Raw genomic sequence first — 17335 nt, forward strand, 5'->3', positions numbered from 1 at the left:
GCTAGGCTCTGTTTTGGGGAAGGGGAACTCCAGCTCTGTGCATGTGCCGATCCAATGTTCTGTGGATGAGGCTGAGGCTGGTCTCCCACTGCCCAGGCCCTGGAAATGGCAGCCTGATTCCCATTCCAGGGGGCAAGGGCTGGTTCACAAAGGAGCTGAGTCAGAGGATGGGATCTCCGACCCCACCCCCGCAATAATGCAGCTGCCAATAACCATCCATGGGACCTGGGGCCTCCCCTCTGGCCTGAAGAAGAGACAGCCAGGCACTCATCATTGTCCCAAGCACCTCCAGCCCCTTGCCCTGCACAACCTGTCCCATGCAGCCCCTGCCCTCAGAAATATTCTCATAATTCCTGTAAGTCACAGAACCAGCCAGGGAGTCAGCCTGGAGAAACACCGAAGTGACTGCGGGGGCATGACCCTGGGCAGCTCCCCATGGCCCGGGGGCAAAGAGCAGGGAGGGCGGCTGCAAGTGAGACAGGGGCCTGCAGTGCAACATGGCAGCAGACAAAGCCAGTGCAATGTGGAGCAGACGGTCCTAGAGGGAACAGGATGGAGGGGAACGGAACAGTTGCCCGGGGAGTTCAGGGTCAGTTCTTGGCACTTCCTGAACAACCATGGAACTTACATTACAGCTCCTGGGCTAATTTTGGGCCAGACACCTTGGCCTGGCTCGGGGGCTTGGTAGCTTAATGATGGGCCAACCGCATGGGGGTAGCAAGGGGCTGACATAGGAAGGGAACAGCCAGGCAGCTGTAATGGCCTGGGGTAGGAGGGGCTCTGCCACTGGGGTGTTTAAAATCTCTGGCCTGAGTCCAAGGGAGCTTGGGGCCTCGGGACAGGAGCCTCAGCCAGCTGGGTGGGGACTTTGGGGCCAGTCTCCAGGTCTGACACCAGTGAGGCAGGGGCACTGGGGGCAGCTGGCAGAGAGGTGAGGTCTCCTGGAGAATACCCCTGCTGCAGGGCAGCCCTGCACCACAGCTGGTCCCCAATGGGGCCGGACCCAGAGGGTCTCACACACAGGCAGCAAGGGCAGAAGGTGGGGCTGCTCTAACCAGTCCCAGCATGGGGAGACCAAGCTGGCCACACTCAGTCCCTGGGCCAGTGCGAGTGTGGCAGCAGGCAGGCTTAGGCTCACAGGTGCTGGGCATGTCATGCATTCCCGAGTGGCTTGGCCTGTTTGCAGCCTCTGTGCCTGCATGGCCACAGAACCTCACCGGCTGGCTAGAGAACTTGTAGGCTCTTTGTGGCAAGCTCCTGTCCCACATCTCTGCCCCTCATTTCCTGAGCCCCCTCTACCACCATCCATGAGGGGCCATCTCTGCCCTTCTCTCTTGCCTGGGGGTAACGCCTCTGGAATTTGAGACCCACGTGGGCCAATGAGACGGGGGGGGCATGTGTCTGTTTAAATTACCCTGAGCTGACTCCGTGGCCTGTCCCTGCTCCCTCCCGGGGCCCTGCCAGGGAAGAACGACACATGTAATTAAGTGGCAGCGAGCGGCAGCTTTGTATGTTTCTCCCGGCGCTGTCACCATGACAGCCGCGCGGAGTGGCTGCCGGTTGCATTGTTCCTGCCCCTGGCAGCTCTGCAGTCGGGATTGGCCACTATCGGTCTGTGGCGAGCACATGGGGGGCAGCAGTGGGCTCTGCCCATGCCCCCCCAGCTCCTGCCAGCCTTGCCCGGGCAGCAAAACAGCTCGATACTGGGCTGCAGCCCGGTGCCAGCTCCCGACACCCACCTCTGGAGCCTTGCCCAACCTGGCACCACCCCTGTGCCACCCACATGGGCGGTGCATCCTCCTGGCACATGCCCCCCCAGGTGACTCCACTGCCCCCCTTTTTTGTCCTCACCCCAGGCCAAACCTGGGCCTGTCCCTCCCTGGAGCCGCTCAGGGGGCCAGAGTTTCCCCATAATCTACTGGACAGAGGCCTCTGTGCCTCACAGCCCCGCTCTCAAGCTGCCCAGTGAGGGCTCTGACTGGACAAAGCAGGTAGCAAATAATGGGGGTGGTGTCTGGGAGCCAGGACGCCTGGGTTCCAGCCCCAGCTCTGGGAGCGGAGCGATGTCCCCTAGCTGGGCGGGGGGGGGGGGGGGGGGCGAGCCAGGACGCCTGGGTTCCAGCCCCAGCTCTGGGAGCGGAGCGATGTCCCCTGGCTGGGCGGGGGGGGGGGGGCGAGCCAGGACGCCTGGGTTCCAGCCCCAGCTCTGGGAGCGGAGCGATGTCCCCTGGCTGGGCGGGGGGGGGGGGGGGCGAGCCAGGACGCCTGGGTTCCAGCCCCAGCTCTGGGAGCGGAGCGATGTCCCCTGGCTGGGCGGGGAGGGGGGGGGGGCGAGCCAGGACGCCTGGGTTCCAGCCCCAGCAGCGCGGTGAGGGTCCCTGGGACCGGCAGGACACGCCAGGCAGGGGGCTCCCGGGCCGATTCCCGGGGGGCGCAGCCCCAGCCGGTTCCACCCCCAGCAGGGGGGGGCTGGAGGGGCGGCCGGGGGAGGGGCCAGCGGCGGGGCGGGAGCCGGGCGGGGCCGGGGAGCTCGCGAGCGAGAGCCGGGCAGAGCCGGGGAGCGCTCGGCAGACAAAGGGAGCCGGGCCGGGGCCTCCCTCCATGGCGGGGCGCGGGGAAGCGGCCGCCGGGAGGGGCCCGGCCTGAGCTCGGGCTCGGCGCTCCACGTGCGCGGCCGCCCGGCGCAGGATCGGGGCCGCCGAGATCGGCGCATCCGGTAACTTGCGGGGGGGCAGCGGCGGGGGGGGGGGGGCGAGCGCGCGCACCTGTCTGCGCGCGTGCCCGGCTGCGGAGGCGAAAGCAGCCGCCGCGCGTGCCCGGCTGGGGGCGGGCGCGCGGGGGCCCTGGAGAGCGCGGGGGCTGCACCGTGCACGAGCCGGGGGCGAGCGGGGCTGGGACCCGGCCCCCCCCTGCGGCGGGGCGGGCTCGAGGGGTGCGGGGCAGAGCCCGGCCCCTCCACGTGCTCGGCGCGGGGGCCCCTGCAGGGCGGCTGGAGCCGGGTCCCGGGGGTCCCGCAGCCGGCTCTGGCCCGCCCCCGCCCCGCGCCAGGGGAGATGGAGCCGGGGCTCGGCCCAGGCGCCAAGCGCGGCCCCGGGGCTGCGCCCCCTCCCCGCGCGGGCTGGGCCCGGGGCCCGCTGCAGCTCGAGGCTCGCCCGGCGGCTCCGCACCCCGGCCCGCTTCTGTGCGCGCAGCCAGCCGGGCGGGCGAGCCCTGCAGAGTCCCGGGCACCAGGCTCCCCCAGCCGGAGTCCCGGGGCGCCAGCCCTCCCCTGCAGTGCCCCCGGGCACCAGCGCCCCCCCACCCCCTTTGCCCTTGCAGGACCCCTGCCCAGGAATCTGTTGCCTGCCCTGGCCCCAGTGCGCCAGCTGCCCGCACCGGTTTGGCTCCTGTTCCCTTCGAGCCCAGCCTGGTCATGGCTGTGGCTCTGCCTTTCCCCCCTTCCAGCCCAGCCTGATTGGGAGACATGCCCTCGGGGAAGGAGCTGCGTGGGCTGCATGCAGGGTATGAGAGTTAAGCTCTGTCCCGGGTCAGGCTTTACCCATTGCTACTTGTGTGCTGAGGCCCCCTCTCCCACGCTGCTGCCCTGGAGGTGTTGGCATAGCTGGGCAGGTACTGCTTCTTGTCCCTGGAGGGGGGCAGGGGAATGTAGGGCAGCTCCGTGCCCCTGCTTTCTGGCCAGCACCCGGCAACCTGGTAGGGTCAGTACTGCTCCAAGTAGGGGCCACCTTCTGTGGCCACAGCTCTGCCTGGTGCCAGAGTTCTCCCCTGAGCTCAGAGCCCAGCTGCGGTCTGACACACACAGGTGTGCGTTTGCTGGTAGGGGACGTTTCCTCTGGAAATGCAACACGGGGGGTCTCCCCTCTCAGCACTTTTCCTTGCAACTTGAAGGGAATCTCTGTCTTGCCCTGTGGTGGGCCTCAGATGCTAGACAGAAAGTATCTGGCCCAGTCTCTCCATCCCACTGGCTGCAGTTGCTCCCCTGAGATCAGGGCAGGTTCTGGGTTGGTGATGGCTGACTGTGTTAGAGGAGGGTCTGCCATTGCTCTGCACCTGGCACCCTGGGCAGGTCCCAGTGAGCCCCTCCTTCCATACATCATGACAGGTTTCAGAGTAGCAGCCGTGTTAGTCTGTATTCGCAAAAAGAAAAGGAGGACTTGTGGCACCTTAGAGACTAACCAATTTATTTGAGCATGAGCTTTCGTGAGCTACAGCTCACTTCATCGGATGCATAAAGTGGAAAATACAGTGAGGAGATTTATATACACACAGACCATGAAACAATAGAGTGGGAGGAGGTATTGTTTCATGGTCTCTGTGTGTATAATGTCTTCTGCAGTTTCCACAGTATGCATCCGATGAAGTGAGCTCACAAAAGCTTATGCTCAAATAAATTGGTTAGTCTCTAAGGTGCCACAAGTCCTCCTTTCCTTCCATACAAGGACCTGCAGCCATGTGGCTTGTGGCGGCTTTTGGCATGCTCTCCCCAGGGCTGGCTGGCCTAGGACCTTACATGCCTTGGGGCTCTGGAGGAGGTTCCTTTCTCCAGTGCTAGGGAGGCTGCAGTGCCTGACCCTGGGGCGCGGATCGCTCCTTTCAGAGTCTTGATGCCAGTGGACGGTTAGAACCAGCTGTGCTTGAAGGAGCGAAGAACTTCCTCGACTGCTGGACCTAGAACAGAGCAAGAGGCCAGTCTTGCTGTGGAGCCCCCAGCGGCCCTGGGTGCAGCATGCAGTGGTTAATCATTGAAACACAGACAGCCTTAGTTCTACTCGGATTTTTATCCAGCTTCCAGACATTGGAGCTTGTTCTGCCTTTGTCTCGAGTAAAGCTCCCTCTCCTGTCAAATCTTTCTGCCATGTGGGAACTCGGACTGTGATCCATTCACCTCTTAACTTTCGCTGGTAAACTAAACAATTGATCCTCTGGCTCTCACCAGGCAGGGAATTGTGCTACTGGCTCTCTTTGGAACCTTTCCAAGTGTTCTCAGCATCCTTTTGGAAGGGCGGCCCCCAGAACTGGACACAGCATCTAGTAACAGTCTCGCTATGGCCGTCTGCAGAGATGACACCGCCTGCCTCGTCCTGCTGATAGTTACCAGTTAGAGAATATTTCAATAAGTTTGATGGATTCGAGTCGGCAGGGCCTGAGGAAATTCATCCTAGGGTACAAAGGAACTAGCAGATGCCATCTCAGAACCATTAGCAATTAATTATCTTGGAGAACTTAGGGGAGGGGTGAGGTCCCAGAGGACTGGAGAAGGGCACACAGGTAAAAAAGGGGAACAAAGGGGACCCAGGGAATTACAGACCAGTCAGCCTAACTTCAATACCTGGAAAGTTACTGGAACAAACTATTACACAATCTGTTTGTGAGCACCTAGAGGATAACAGGTTATAAGGAACAGCCAGTGTGGATTTGTCAAGAACCCACCTCATCATCTTCTTTGACAGGGTCACTGGCCTAGCGGATGGGGGAAGCCGCAGACGTGAGGTCTTGATTTTAGCAGGGCTTGTGACACAGTCCCGCATGACATTCTCAGAAGCAAACTGGGGAAGTTCGGGCGAGATGGAATTACTAGAAGATGGGTGTCCAACTGGCTGAACAATTGTCCTCAATGAGGAGTTAGCGGCTCGCTGTCAAACTGGGACAGCGGAGGTAGTGCAGGCATCGGTCCTGAGGCTGGTCCTAGTCACTATTTTCGTCCCTGACTTGGGTAACGGAGTGGGGAGGGTGCTTATAAAATCCACAGCTGACACCAAGCTAGGAGGGGTTGCAAGCATTTAGGAGGGCAGGATTAGAGTTCAAAATGACCCTGACAAATTAAAGAATTGGTCTAAAATCAATAAGATTAAATTAAATAAAGACAAGTGCAAAGTACTACATTTAGGAAGGAAAAATCAAACGTGCAGCTACAAAACGGGGAATAACTGGCCAAGCGATAGCCCTGCTGAAAAGGGTCTGGGGTTACAGTGGATCACAAATTGAACATGAGTCAACAATATGATGCAGCTGCAAAAAAAGGCTAATATCTCCCTGGTGGTGTATGAACAGGAGCGTCGTACGTAAGCCAGGGGAGGTCACTGTCCCGCTCTGCTCAGCACTGGTGAGGCCCCAGCTGGAGTGTCCAGTTCTGGGTGCGGCACACTAGGAAAAATGTGGACCAATAGGAGGGAGTCCAGACCAGAGCAACAAAAAATTGATCAAAGGTTTAGAAAGCCTGACCTATGAGGAAAGGTTAAAACACCCGGCGTGTTTAGTCTTGACAAAAGAAACTGACTAAGGGGTGGGTACCTGATAAGTTTCCAGTTATGTGAAGGGCTGTTCGAAAGAGGATTGTGATCAGTTGTTCTCCATGTCACTGAAGGCAGGACAAGAAGCAATGGGCTTTGTCTGCAGCCAGGGAGATTGAGGTTAGATATTAGGAAAACTTCTTAACTCTCAGGGTGGTTAATCTGTGGAACAGGCATCTGGAGAGGTTGTGGAATCTCCATCATTGGAGGGTTTTAAGACCAGGTTGGACAAACACCTGCCAAGGAGGGTCCAGCTTTTCTTAGTCCTGCTTCAGTGTAGGGGGCTGGGCTCGGTGGCATGTCGATGCCAGGGTGGCCAGCCCTTCATTTCTGTAACGCGGTGATCCCTTGCTCATATAGCCAAGGATCACGTTTGCCCTCCTAGCGACAGCCCTGTGCTGGGTGCTCCCATTCAGCAGGTTTGTCATGAGCCCAAGTCCTGATCTGCGTCGCTGCTTTCCAAGGTGCTGTCCCCCAGCCTGGGAGTGCGGCCAGTCCTCCAGGTTCCTGAGTGTAGGTGGGTTAAAGGAATGGGGCTGAGCCCACTTTACCGTGTGATGCGAATCACTCTGCAGAACTGACCCGTCAGCAGTTATCACGCCAACAATTTTTGTCCTCTGCAAAATTAGAGCAACTGCTTTATCCTCAGCCAGATGATACTGACAGCCTTTGGCCAAAACCAGACCCCTGCCGGACCCCTCTAGAAACCAGATGTATGTAAAGGGCAGGCCACCTCCCCGCTGCCCTCTTATGGCCAGGGGTGGCTCTGCAGCACACGGCCTCGGTTTCCCCTTCGCAGGTTCCCAGGAATGCTCCATGGAGGCTTCCATGCAATACCAACCCCCTTCCTTGGGGACTGGTTCATTAACATAAAGCAAACCCAAAGGTAAGTCTCTGCTCCACCAGCCTCCCACGGGGAGCAGCACCTCCTCCCTGAGCTCTGGCTAGCTCCCAGCCTCTCCATTTGGCCCAATTTTTAGCCCTTCCCAGGTTCTGCTCAGTCTGTCCCTGTGAGCTTGGGGGTTGCCCAGGCCTCCTTGCTGGGCCTGTGTTTCAGCTTCCCCAGCAGCGTCCTTCAGGTGCCTTATTCAGCAGTTCTCGGTCATTCTTCCCCTTCCCTCCTTGGGCTGAGAAGTCCAGACGGCACCCCTCCCCCGCTGCTGGCTCCCCTTTAGGGCCCAGGGGCTTCCTGTAAACCTAGTTGGGCACCAAGTAATCAGTCATGGGTGCGCCAGCCCCGCTCCCTCTTAAAGGGGCCAGTCACCCCGTGACAGCCTCTGGGGATGAAAATACCCCATTGATAACTGCTCTTGGAATCTGTCAGCCAGTTTCTAGTCCATTTAATCTGTGCTTCATTAAGAACTAGCACTGTACGAATGCAATCAATTAATAATGTAATCGAGGACTGTGGGGCTACAGTTAAATGCCTTACAGAAATCTAACTGTCCTGTCAAGTTACCTTTATAACTATGGTTGTAATCTCAAAACAATACCAAGTTTGTTTGACAAGGCCTGTTTTCTGTGAAACTACGTGGATTGACATTAATTATGCTGCTCTCCTCTTTATTCTTTACTGATTGCATCCTGTAGCAGCTTTTCTATGATATTGCCCAGGATGAACATCAGACTAATTGGCCGATAGTTACCCGGCTCATCTCACTTAAGCTAAAAGGGTATGTTGTGACAATATTCTTTTTTCCCCTTCTCTGAGACTTACCCATTGTCCAAGAATTATGAGATATTACCAATTACTCAGCTGTTCCTTAGCCAATTCTTTTACAACTCTTGAGTAAAAATTATCCGTTCTTGTCCCTTTAGAAGTGTTTCACTGAAGCAGTGGCTGCTGCTCTCTGGCCTGGTCAGGACCAGGCTGACAGGCCCTGTGGCATCATGGTGGATCCTGGGGTCCGAGGAAGCTGTTTAACCCAGCTCCTTCCAGTTCCCTTGCCTCCCTGGCTCCTTCGGTGAACCTTGAGAAGCAGACGGGGAGAGGAGCTCATCCTGACCCCAAGCAGACAGGGTCTGGGGCTGCCAGCTATAAGCAATGCCTCCCATTTCTAGAATCTTTCAGCTTGTTGCCATGCCAACCCCAGCCCTTCCCAGGAGGCTGGCAAGCCCGGTGCCCCCCTTCTCTTCACAATCCCTTTGGACCAGGCTCTGCTGGGCTTGGTGCCTTGGCCACCTTAGAGCACCAGCCTTGGTGTCTGGGGTAGGGCATGCACCAGGCATGGGACCCTGGCTACGGAGGGGGGTGGGAACATGCACGTGGGAACGCAGCCCTTAAATGAGCAGCTGGGGGTGGGGAAGGGGGCCTGGGCTAATGGGTGGCGGTTGGTATGGGGAGGAGGGAGGGACCCAGCCAGAGGGAATCCACACGGCTGTAGCCGGGAGCCGGCCTGGCCACCCTGAGCTGGGATCACTTACCTGTGGGTGAGTCACTAGGGGCACAGCGGTGTGGCCGTCATGCTCAGGTCAGTCGGTCTGTCTGTCTGTCTGCAGGGGGCACCGTCGGCTGCTCGGCACAGCGATGGGAAGGAGCTGGGCTGGGCGCTCTTGGTTTGGACGGGGCTACCCAGCCTGGCCTGCGGCTCTGCAGATCCCTGCGGCGGACGAGCCCCTCCGGAGTGCCCACCCCCCCCCGGGTCGTCCCTGCCTGGTGCCTGGGGAGCAGGGCAGGCCCTGACCCTCGCCCCCCGGCTCTGCCTCCCATCCGTCCCCAGCGCGGGGAGCAGGCGCCATGGCAACGGGTGCTGGCAGCGCGGGGGCAGCCCTGAGCCAGTGACGAGACGTCGGAGCTGGCACCTGGGCCCAGGCGATGGGCAGCGGGCGTGCGGTGCCTGCCTGCAGCTGAGGGGCGCCCCGGCCCCCGGCCCAGCCACCATGGCGATGTCCCAGGGCACCTACACCTTTCTCACCTGCTTCGCCGGCTTCTGGCTCATCTGGGGCCTCGTCGTGCTGCTCTGCTGCTTCTGCAGCTCCCTGCGGCGCCGTCTGAAGAGCCGGCAGGAGCAGCGGCTGCGGGAGCAGAACCTGCGTGCGCTGGAGATGGAGCCGCTGCACTATGAGGGCTTCTCGGGCAGCCCCCCCGGCATGGCCACAGCCATCCCCCCCCGGCTGCGCCTGGAGCCGCGCCACCCCCCCGCCCCGGCCCCCCGGCCCTGGAGCTACAGGCACGGTGAGGGCGGCTGGTGACCCGTGGTGCCAATTCCCTCGGCCCGGCCCATCCCCGCCAGGGCTTCCCAGGGTAGCGGGCGCTGCTCACGCAGGCTCCAAGCCGGAGGCAGGGCCAGCCCCTCAGAGCCTCTCTGGCTCCCGCAGCCCCGTGCTGCCCCAATGGCCAATCCAGCAGGACCCCCGGCTGCCTGGCCCTGCTGAGGCCGCTGGGCCTGGCTGTGCTCGGGCCCAGGGCAGAGTGCCATACGGACACCCATCCATGGCTGGAGCCCTGCAGCCCTCATAGAGGCTGCGGTTTAGGCCCCATCTACACATGGAAGAAGGGGGCGAGCCTGGGCCCCAGGGCTGATGCGGCCCCTGCACTCAGTGCTTGTCTATGCTGCTTGCCTTGCAGAGTCGGACCTGTCCAAGCCCCCGTGCTACGAGGAGGCGCTGCTCATGGCTGAGCCACCGCCGCCCTACAGCGAGGTGCTCATGGACACGCGGGGGCTGTACCGCAAGATCAACGCCCCATTCCTGAGCCACGAGCGCCCCGAGAAACAGGAGCAGCCCCCCAGCTACAAGCCCCTCTTCCTGGACCGAGGCTACAGCTCAGCCCTGCACCTGCCCAGCTCTGCCAGCCAGGGCCCCGCCTGCCCTGCCCTCTACTTGGAGGCTGAGCATGCCCAGCGCATGTTCCCCAGCTGGATGGACTCGGAGCTCAGTGGCAGGGACACGTATGAACCTGGAGCCTGGCACCTCCCTGTCTCCATGCCCTTGTTTGGCAGGACTACGGCAGTTTAGGGGCCTGCCGGGCAGAGCGCCACACTGGAGCCTGCATGGACTGGGGCTGGAGCAGGGCCTGCCTGGGCTCAAGCTGCCCCTTCTCCTTGGGAGCCGGCCCTGGGCCCCACCTCAGGGCTAGTGCAAACCCTGCCTGGACAATGTGAAGCGCTGCCTGCTGCGGCCAGTGTGTGAGGGGCTGGTCCCCATCTCGCCCCGTGGGCCCCTGCAGGCGCCCTTGGTGCTGACTGGGGCTCCGAGCAGGCCCTGCACTTGGCTTTTTCCTAGTTTGTTTGTTACAGTTTGAGAATAAAAGTTTGTGGCACCAGATTCATTCCAAGCAGGGCCAGGCTGCCTGGGCTTGGGGGGGGGGGGGGGGAAGGAGGGAGACTCGGGGCAGGCTCCACCCTGCCCTCCACAAGGGGGCTTGGAGCATCCCTCTCAGCAGGTGAGTCCAGCCCCACAGGCCTGGGCAGATCAGCCTGGATCCACTCTCCCCCAGGGCAGGCTGGGCCTCTGTCACAGCACAGGTGCCCGCTGACCCTGCAGGCTGCCGAGGCCCAGAGCCCAGGTCCTGCAGCCAGGGCTGGAGCAGGGTGGCCTCCCCCATGCACTCACCAGCCCAGCTCACTGCTGCTCCCACAGAAAGCAGCCAGGCTCAGCCCAGGCCAGGGTGGAGGCTTTATTTATTAACATACATTAGCACGTTGCCAATACACAATTTGTGCTTTCAAAAAAACCAGTTACTGTACTTGAGAAAGGGACCAAGCAAGGGGGGGACAAAGCGGGGGGGCACAGGAGGGCTCACAGTCTGGGGGATCGCCACAGTCTCCTACTGAGACTGGCAGGGTCCTTGCAGCTGAGACAGCCGCAGGCAGGGAGGGAGAGGCAGCCTGGCACTAACTCTCTCCCAGCCCCCACCGTAGGGGTGCTTAACACCTGCAGGGGGAACACCTTCCCCTCGGGGGCGGGGCTCTGCTGCACAAGCACCTTGGGGCGCCTCTGAAGTGAGGGGGCTGCAGCCAGCCAGAGCCGCACCCACACAGGGCCATTTTATTGCCATATTTATTTTTAATTCGTGCAAAGTTCTCAGGGCTCTGGGCAGAGCCGGCGGGCAAGAGGCAAATGAGGCCCCTGCCCCATGCACAGAGCACCAGCTGCCCAGCCTCCCTCAGGGCACCAGGGCAGGGGAGCTGAGGGGCACGGAGAAATATATAAGCTCAATGCAAAGAGGCAGGAGCAGCGGGGTGGGGAAGCAGGGAGCTACCAGGGGAGGGGGGCGGGCGTACCCACGTGGCTCCTAGTGAGACAACTTTTAAAAAAGAGAGAGAGAGAGAGAGAGAGGAAAGCTGTAAAAGTTGCCCTGGGAGGGCAGGGGTGCCGCGGGGCTGGCCCATCCAGCCGGGCCCAGGGGCACACGCAGACGGAGAGGGATGGGGCTGGGCCCCTCGTTGTGGCCGTCTTGCACTGCTGGGATCTCACGGTGGCGGTCCCGGGGGTCTGACACGCACAGGGCCCAGCCTTAGACGCTGCCCCCAAAGCTCTCCTCGTCCTCAGGCACCGGGTCGGCATCCCAGCAGGTGATGTCGATCTCTGTGGGAGAGTCGGACACGTTAGCACCAGGCGGCCCAGTGACCCCCCGCACCCCCTCCCGAGGGGGAGCAACGCAGGGCTTTGGGCTGCCCCCCACATGCAGAGGGCTGTCCCACTCACCGGGGGGCTTGGCGTAGAACACAGCAGGAGGAGTTTTGGCAGAAGTCTCCACCTGGCCAAACTCTTCATCCTGAGACTGGCTGAAGTAGCCCTCGCTGGCCTGGAAAGGAGAACGGAGCTCCATCAGCAGCAGCCACGGAGGAGCCCAGAGCAGAGTGAGCAGCCGGCGGGACAGTGGTTCCAGCTGGCCCTTTACCACCTGGCCACAGCCCAGGACTTGCCAGCACAGGGAGGTGAGCAGGGCCCTGCATGCAGCTCCAGGACACCCCTCCCACTGCCACTGCTGCAGGCTCAAGCTGGGCTCTGCAGCCGGGTAGGCCCAGGAGCCAGAGCCCACCCGCCAAGGGGTCCACAGGGCGTGGAGGACCGAGCCGGGGCTTCAGTGGGTATGGGGCAAGCGCCCCAGGGAGCCTCTTGCCTGACCAGGTTGGGGGAAGGGGCTCCAGGCGCAGCAGGAACCTGGTGCCCAGCTCACCTGCACCCCTTCCTTCTGGGCCATCTCCCCGTTCGTCAGCAGCTGGGGCTCGGGGGCCTGCTGCCCGCTGGCAGCCTCCTGTAGGGCATGCTGGTAGCTGAGCGTCATCTGGTGCGGCCCCTCCATGGCAATGAGGCTGGCCGGCTCCTCGTCCTGCTCCGCGTCGCAGAAGGTGGCCGGTGGCTCGGGCAGCTCGTCGAAGTTCAGCAGGTTGTCGTCAGGGGGGCCGGGGGTCGCAGGGGTGCCTGGGGGCACGTCCACCTCCACCTCCACCAGGAGGGGCGCGGGGGGCCCTGGCGATGCGGTGGTGGCCAGCTCCCAGGTAGCGGGTGGGGTGATGCTGTCATTCTGCCACAGGTCGATAAGGCTCTCGGGGCCGGGGGGCCGCGTGGGGCCCGAGGACTCCTCTGCGGGCAGCACGGCCATGGGGAACAGCAGTGGCTCTCTGGGCTCCAGGAACACAAGATCCTCGGTGGGGCCCAGCCCACCCCCCCGTGCCGCTGTCCACGCAGGGTCCCCGGGCGGCTCGTCTGCTGTCGGCGGTGCCAGCATCTCGCTGCTGGGTCCGGGCGAGTCTGCACGGAGGGGGAGAGAGCGCATCAGAGTCCAGCCCCAGCTCCCGCCTGCCCTCCGGGGAGGGGCACCCTGGGCTCCCCTGCACCCCACCTTTCCGCGGGGCCTGCTGCGTCACTTCGTCCAGAGCCCTCTCGATCTGCTCCCCGACAGGCGTGGAGGCCGGGCTGGAGTCACAGGGGCTGCAGCCCACGGCCGAGGCCTTTCTGTGAGCGTCCGACTGGCTGCCTGCGAACGAGCGAGACGGAAGCTGAAGGGGCCCCAGGCCGACCCCTCGCCAGCCAGTGCATTGGCACATGTACAAATAAGCAGGCCCCTCGTTTGCATGCACCCCTCCCACCATCAGCCCACCCTGCCATTCCCTTCTGCTGCCAAGACTCCCTGGGGGTGCCTCCTCCCGTAAGGCACCTGCTGGGCACCCTGCTTGCCCACTGGGGCCTCCAGCCGGGTGAGGGGCAAAGGCCTGGCAGAGCACAGGCCCCAGGATGGTTGAGCACTGGCCTGAGAGCAGGATGCTCCAGGCAGGCGGCTGGGGCCCCAGGGCAACGGGGCCAGCCCTTGAGGTTAACGGACATGGGCAGGGTCGCTCCCCCACGCCCCAAGGCTCCCCAGACAGCCAGGCAGGAATTCAGGCCCCAGGCCTACAGTCACACCCCCGCCAGAGCTAGAAACCCCATGGGAACTGGGCCCAGCACCTAGCACACGCCAGGCCATAGAGCCCCCTCCCCTTCACCAGGCCACGGGGGCAGGACTGCAGCAGGAGTAGGCCCCCCAATGGGACAGGGGCGATTCTGCTCCCACTTGACCCAGTCGCCACTTTAGGGAGACATTTTAAATATTTATTCTACGGAAGCCAGCCTCTCAGCACGCCCCAGCCCCCTGGCCCCCAGCATGCCCCAGCCTCTTGGCCCCAGCCACGCCCCCCTCCCCCGGCACGCCCCATCCACCCAGCACGCCCCAGCTGGTGTCTGTGACGAAGTGGGACTGTTCTTAATGTTTCCTCTGAATAGTGTGGGGGTGCCTCAGTTTCCCCTATGTAGTTCTTAAGTCTCTAGGTGGTGCGGTAAGGGTGTATGATCCTTGCAGAGCCCTAGAGGGCAGGTGTGTGCAGGGGTCTGGACACAGAGAATGGCCGACACCCTGTTTCCTGGCAACTGATGGCCTGGGCCCTTCCCCCCTGCAAGGTGAGAGCTAAAGGGCTGGAGAACAAAGGAATCCGGTGACCTCCTGGCCCGGGAAAGGAACAAAGCCCAGAGGCGGAGGGGCTGGAGGGAGTTTCAGTTTGGGGCTGGCTGGGACATGGAGTGAAGTGCAGATGGGGTTGTCTGGCTCACTGCCCCCCAAAATGGACCTAGCTGAGGGGTCCTGTTCTCTGCACCTGCAAGCTCTGTTTTAGACCATGTTCCTGTCATCTAATAAACCTGTTTTACTGGCTGGCTGAGAGTCACGTCTGACTGCGAAGTTGGGGGGCAGGACCCTCTGCCTTCCCCAGGAACCCCGCATGAGCGGACTCGCTGTGGGAAGCACATGGAGGGGCAGAGAGGATGCTGAATGCTCCAAGGTCAGACCCAGGAAGGTGGAAGCTGTGTGAGCTGTGTGTCCTGAAGACAGGCTGCTCACAGAAAGGAGACTGCCCCAGAGTCCTGACTGGCTTTGCAGGGAGCATTTCCACAGCATCACCCGGGGACTCCGTGACAACTGGCGGCAGCGGTGGGATGTACTGCCTAGGGGAAACTGAGGCACCCCCACACTATTCAGAGGAAACATTAAGAACAGTCCCACTTCGTCACAGTGTCTGTGAGAAAGGAGGTTTCTGGCCTTCCCATTTGGTCCCCGCAGCTGCTTTCTCCTCCCATCTCCCTCGCCAAACCTCTAGTGCCCTGCAGCTGCCACCTTCCTCTGCAGTGATCACGTGCAGGGGGGCGGCAAGGGGGGGGATGGAGCCTCGGGGCAGGGGCAGGATGGGGCCTCCCCAATGCGCTCTCCCCCCAGCAGGGCGGGGCCTGGGCACTTGCCCGGGCACTGCTACCTACATGGGAAGAAGGAGGAGAGGTTTGGTGTGCGGTGGCAGGTGGCATAGGGGAAGGGGGTCCGCGGGGGGGAGGAAGAGGAGGAGGAGGAGGAAGGCGGCCCACTATCAGGTGTCTTTATGAAAGGACAGTGCAGACGACCTGCTGAGAGAAAGACAGACAGACGCACGGAGACAGAGAAAGCAAAGAGAACAGTCAGTCTCCCAGGTCTAGTGCCCAGCCCGCCCTCCAGTGCCACCATGAACGGGGAGGAGCAGTGTGGGTGGAGCTGCACCCCGGGGGGGCGGGGGCAGATCAAGGGCATTGAGGGGACGGGGGGAGCAGGGACGGGGGGGGACGAGGGACGGATGCCTGCACTTCTCTCTTGACCGCATCAGCCCTGGCTCCCTGTGGTCAGTAGCACAACCCTGCGTGGCAGGAACAGGACAGGACGCTGCGCCCAGCCACTAGCACATGGGGCACCAGCCCCATGACCCCACAAGCTCCAGGCAGAAGGGGGCAGCGACCAGCCCAGCCTGGCAGCTCCAGACAGACATGTCCCCTTGTCCTGCCCTGAGAAAACCCCCAGGAGCGGGCATATCTCCAACCCTGGAGCCCATCAGCAGGTCAGAATGGCCCCCCAAGAGGCACATCCCAAGCCCAGCCCATCCCTGGGCAGCCTGGACTCCCCACACCCTTCCCCATCTGCTCAGCCCTGCTCAGGGCAGCGCTGCCCACCCCCAATTCCCCACCTAGCATGGGTGGCCAACATCCTAATGTCTGAAAACTGGACCCCTCCGCCCCACCTCTTCCCCCAGGCCCCGGCCCTGCTCTGCCTCTTCCCCAGGCCCCGCCCCTTCTCCGCCTCTTCACCAGGCCCCGCCCCTTCTCCGCCTCTTCACCAGGCCCCGCCCCTTCCTCCAGCCCCACCCCTGCTCCGCCTCTTCCCCAGGCCCCGCCCCTTCCTCCAGCCCCACCCCTGCTCCGCCTCTTCCTGTGAGGCCCCACCTTTTCCCCCAGACTCTGCCCCTGCTCTGCCCCTTCCTCCAGACCCCGCCCCTGCCCTGCCTCTTCTCTGCCTCTCCCCTTGAGGCCCCACCCCCCCACTCCTCTCCCCCTCTCACTTGCTCCTCTCCACCCTCAACTCCAGCGTGAGCAGCCCCAAAGGACTTGCAAAGCCCAGCTCCAGCAGGCTGCCCGGGAGTGCAGGTCACAAGAGTGCTGCGGCTGGACTGGAGCAGCCAGGCAGCCCTGCTGGGGAGCGAGGCATGGCCCTCCTGCCTGGCAGCCCCCCACCTCCCTCCGCTCTGCCTGCCCAGCGGCCGCCTTCCCTCCCCACCCTGGGGCTGCCTGAGAGCATGGCCAGGAGAAGCACTGGCTAGCAGGGCAGCTTGCATCCCATCCCTCCCAGGGAACGTTCCATGCCCCTGGGAGCCCCTCACCCCACTCGCTGTGGGCCCCCCACTCTGTCCGCCACCGCAGCCCTGCAAACCTTGCTCCTCAAAGGGGCTGCCACGGCCCGAGCCGGTGCACCAGGGCTGGGCGACAGGCTGCCACTTCCCCCCGCCCACAGTAACCAGACTTTTAGTGTCCAGTCAGGACATCCAACCGGACACTGCCCGGATCCCTTTTCAGTCAAAAACCGGACACCTGGGAACTTTACTCCTAGCCCGGCACCCACACTGAATCAACGCCCTTGAGGGGAGCGGGGGGCCGGCTGGAAGGGACTGGCCCAACACACACAGCCAGGTCCGGCCCAACACCCACAGCCAGGCCCCACCCCTCAATTCACTCCCCTGCCCCCCCCAATGCCCACAGCCAGGCCCTACCCCCCCAACGTACGTCCCTGACCCCCCAACACCCACAGCCAGGCCCTACCCCCCCAACGCCCACAGCCAGGCTCTGCTACCTCAACCCCCTCAACGTACGTCCCTGCCCCCTCAACGTACATCCCTGCCCCCTCAACGCCCACAGCCAGGCCCTACCCCCTAATGCACCCTCCCACCTCCCAACACCCATAGCCAGGGACCCCCCCCAACACATACAGCTGCCCCTCAACATCCACAACTAGGCCCCGCCCCCAAACGTACGTCCCTGCCCCCCCAACGCCCACAGCCAGGCCCTACCTCCCCAACGCACGTCCCTGACCCCCCAACGCCCAGAGCCAGGCCCTACCCCCCCAGCGTACGTCCCTAGCCCCCCAACGCCCGCAGCCAGGCCCTACCCCCCCAACGTACGTCCCTGACCCCCCAACGCCCGCAGCCAGGCCCTACCCCCCCAACGTACGTCCCTGACCCCCCAAAGCCCGCAGCCAGGCCCTACCCCCCCAACGTACGTCC

The 17335-nt window shown here is 62.5% G+C and overlaps 2 protein-coding genes across 18 annotated transcripts in view; one reads left to right on the forward strand and one right to left on the reverse strand.

Moving 5' to 3' along the window:
- Nucleotides 1-1598: 1598 nt before the first annotated feature.
- Nucleotides 1599-10556, forward strand: PRR7 (proline rich 7, synaptic). Of its 10 annotated transcripts, none has more exons than XM_048860966.2 (5): nucleotides 1599-1991; nucleotides 7090-7176; nucleotides 7881-7963; nucleotides 8790-9465; nucleotides 9859-10556. In XM_048860966.2, the coding sequence occupies exons 4-5, from the start codon at nucleotides 9171-9173 to the stop codon at nucleotides 10245-10247; spliced, it is 684 nt and encodes a 227-aa protein (XP_048716923.1). In that variant the 5' UTR covers nucleotides 1599-1991; nucleotides 7090-7176; nucleotides 7881-7963; nucleotides 8790-9170; the 3' UTR covers nucleotides 10248-10556. The 10 variants fall into 10 exon arrangements, with proteins under 10 accessions (XP_048716923.1, XP_048716926.1, XP_048716928.1 ...); XM_048860965.2 differs by lacking the exon at nucleotides 1599-1991 and adding an exon at nucleotides 2527-2716; XM_048860969.2 differs by lacking the exon at nucleotides 7090-7176.
- Nucleotides 10557-10895: 339 nt separating this feature from the next.
- Nucleotides 10896-17335, reverse strand: part of DBN1 (drebrin 1) — a 33549-nt gene continuing 27109 nt past the window's right edge. For 3 of the 8 annotated variants that reach the window (XM_048860908.2, XM_048860912.2, XM_048860911.2), the window contains 5 exons: nucleotides 15021-15161; nucleotides 13081-13215; nucleotides 12415-12989; nucleotides 11940-12039; nucleotides 10896-11819 (listed from right to left, as the gene is read on the reverse strand). In XM_048860908.2, the coding sequence (XP_048716865.2) occupies nucleotides 11749-11819; nucleotides 11940-12039; nucleotides 12415-12989; nucleotides 13081-13215; nucleotides 15021-15161 (1022 nt within the window). In that variant the 3' untranslated portion in view covers nucleotides 10896-11748. The remainder of the gene's footprint in view (nucleotides 11820-11939; nucleotides 12040-12414; nucleotides 12990-13080; nucleotides 13216-15020; nucleotides 15162-17335) is intronic. The other 5 variants (XM_048860909.2, XM_075131197.1, XM_048860910.2 and 2 more) reach the window with 3 other exon arrangements.

The sequence above is a fragment of the Caretta caretta genome, chromosome 8 (assembly GCF_965140235.1).
Source record: "Caretta caretta isolate rCarCar2 chromosome 8, rCarCar1.hap1, whole genome shotgun sequence".
In the NCBI taxonomy this organism is placed as follows: Eukaryota; Metazoa; Chordata; order Testudines; family Cheloniidae; genus Caretta; species Caretta caretta.

Excerpts from the sequence above, each read along its gene's own strand:
- PRR7 (XM_048860966.2), top strand. The coding sequence starts at position 9,171 with ATGGCGATGTCCCAGGGCACCTACACCTTTCTCACCTGCTTCGCCGGC. Across the intron at positions 9,466-9,858 it reads GCCCTGGAGCTACAGGCACG|AGTCGGACCTGTCCAAGCCC; the intron begins GTGAGGGCGGCT and ends CTTGCCTTGCAG.